Source organism: Mesitornis unicolor, unplaced genomic scaffold (genome assembly GCF_000695765.1).
Source record: "Mesitornis unicolor isolate BGI_N332 unplaced genomic scaffold, ASM69576v1 scaffold53774, whole genome shotgun sequence".
In the NCBI taxonomy this organism is placed as follows: Eukaryota; Metazoa; Chordata; class Aves; order Mesitornithiformes; family Mesitornithidae; genus Mesitornis; species Mesitornis unicolor.
The window spans coordinates 1-1613 of record NW_010180488.1 but is presented as its reverse complement, the minus strand read 5'-3'; the positions used below and the strand labels follow the sequence as shown (position 1 = coordinate 1613).

The window sequence follows — 1613 nt, the reverse complement described above, 5'->3', positions numbered from 1 at the left end:
GTCTTGTCTTCTCTCCTCTCCTCTTCTCCAGGCTGAACACCCCCAACTCTCTCAGCTGTCCCCACAGCAGAGCTGCTCCAGCCCCTCAGCATCTCCGTGGCCTCCTCTGGACCCCAACAGCTCCATGGGCTCCGCTGGTCTGCTGGTGGGGCCAGAGCTGGACACAGCCCTGCAGGGGGGTCTGACCAGAGCAGAGCAGAGGGGCAGGATTCCCCCCTGGCCCTGCTGGCCACGCTGTGGGGATGCAGCCCAGGACAGGGTTGTGAGCACCCATTGCTGCCTCATGTTGAGCTTCTCCTCAAGCAACACCCCAAGTCCTTCTCCCCAGTGCTGCTCTCATCCATTCTCCCCATAGCTGTGTGCTCCTGCCCATTGCAAATGTGACTTTGCTGCTCGTTTTTACCTTTTGTGCTGTTTTTCTCCTTTCAGATTGCGTGAACCATGGAGAAGTTTGGCATGAACTTTGGAGGCGGCCCCAGTAAAAAAGATCTTCTAGAGACCATTGAATCGCAGAAAAAGCAGCTCCTCCAGTACCAGGCCAGGCTGAAGGACGTCGTCAGAGCCTACAAGAGCCTGCTGAAAGAGAAGGAAGCCTTGGAAGCCAGCTTGAAGGTGTTGTCCGTGTCTCATGAGGCAGATTTGGGCTTGAGTGGGGCTGTGGTCAGCTCGGGCTCTTCCTTTGCCGATTGTGCCGACGACCGGAGCTCGGTTCACAGCGAAGACAGCGTGGGGACGGCTACCAGTGCAGACACCGCTGCCAGCCTGGCCAGTACCAAAGGTGAAACGGGGCCGGACGATGACAAACCTGCAGCAGCCACATCCTCTCTTAAATCAGAGGAGACCAGCAGTTCCGAGAGCGGCGTCAGCACGAGCAGCGGGGAGGTGGCGTCGACTGCTGGCGAGGCTGATAAAAGGCTGCTCCAGCTCAAAACCCAACTGGCCACCTTGACCAGTGCTTTGGCAACCGTCACGCAGGAGAAGTCCCGCATGGAAGCCTCCTACCAAGCGGACAAGAAGAAGATGAAGCAGGACCTGGACGATGCCGTTAAGAAAGCGGAAAGCGAGAGCGAGAAGCTGGAGGCAGAGCTGAAATCCGTCCAGGAGCAGCTCGCCGAGACCAAAGCCCGTCTGATCACACAGCAGCACGACCGAGCCCAGGAGCAGGGCGACCACGCCGTGATGCTGCGCGAGCTGCAGAAGCTGCTGCAGAGCGAGAGGACTCTGCGCCAGGACGCGGAGCTGAAGCTGGAGGAGACCAGGGAAGCGTTGGCCGGGAGAGCGACCATGGCCGATCGTGCCGAGGGCTACGAGCTGCAGATCAGGCAGCTGAGCCAGGAGGTGGAAGACCTGAAGAGAGAGCTGCAAGCTGTGCAGGAGGAGAGCAAGAAGCCGGATCCCCGGATACAGGATCTGCAGGAGGAGATGGGCAGCCTGAAGAACCACTTCCAGGCACAGCTGCTGCAGGAGATGAGGAAGGTAATTCTCCATCTAAGTCCTGGGGGAGCTCACTCTGGGGGTTAATTTCTATGGTCAAAGAGTGGTTGAGCACTGGGAGGGGGTGCCCAGGGCAATGGGGGAGTCGCCATCCCTGGAGGGGTTCCCAAACCGTGTGG

At 59.2% G+C, this 1613-nt stretch overlaps 1 protein-coding gene across 1 annotated transcript; it reads left to right on the top strand.

Moving 5' to 3' along the window:
• Positions 1-441: 441 nt before the first annotated feature.
• LOC104539528 (GRIP and coiled-coil domain-containing protein 1-like) lies at positions 442-1476 on the top strand (the record flags this gene model as incomplete). The annotated part of the gene is made up of 1 exon (XM_010183085.1): positions 442-1476. A coding segment is annotated over exon 1 (1035 nt), but the record flags the coding sequence as incomplete, so codon positions are not given.
• Between the last annotated feature and the right edge of the window lie 137 nt (positions 1477-1613).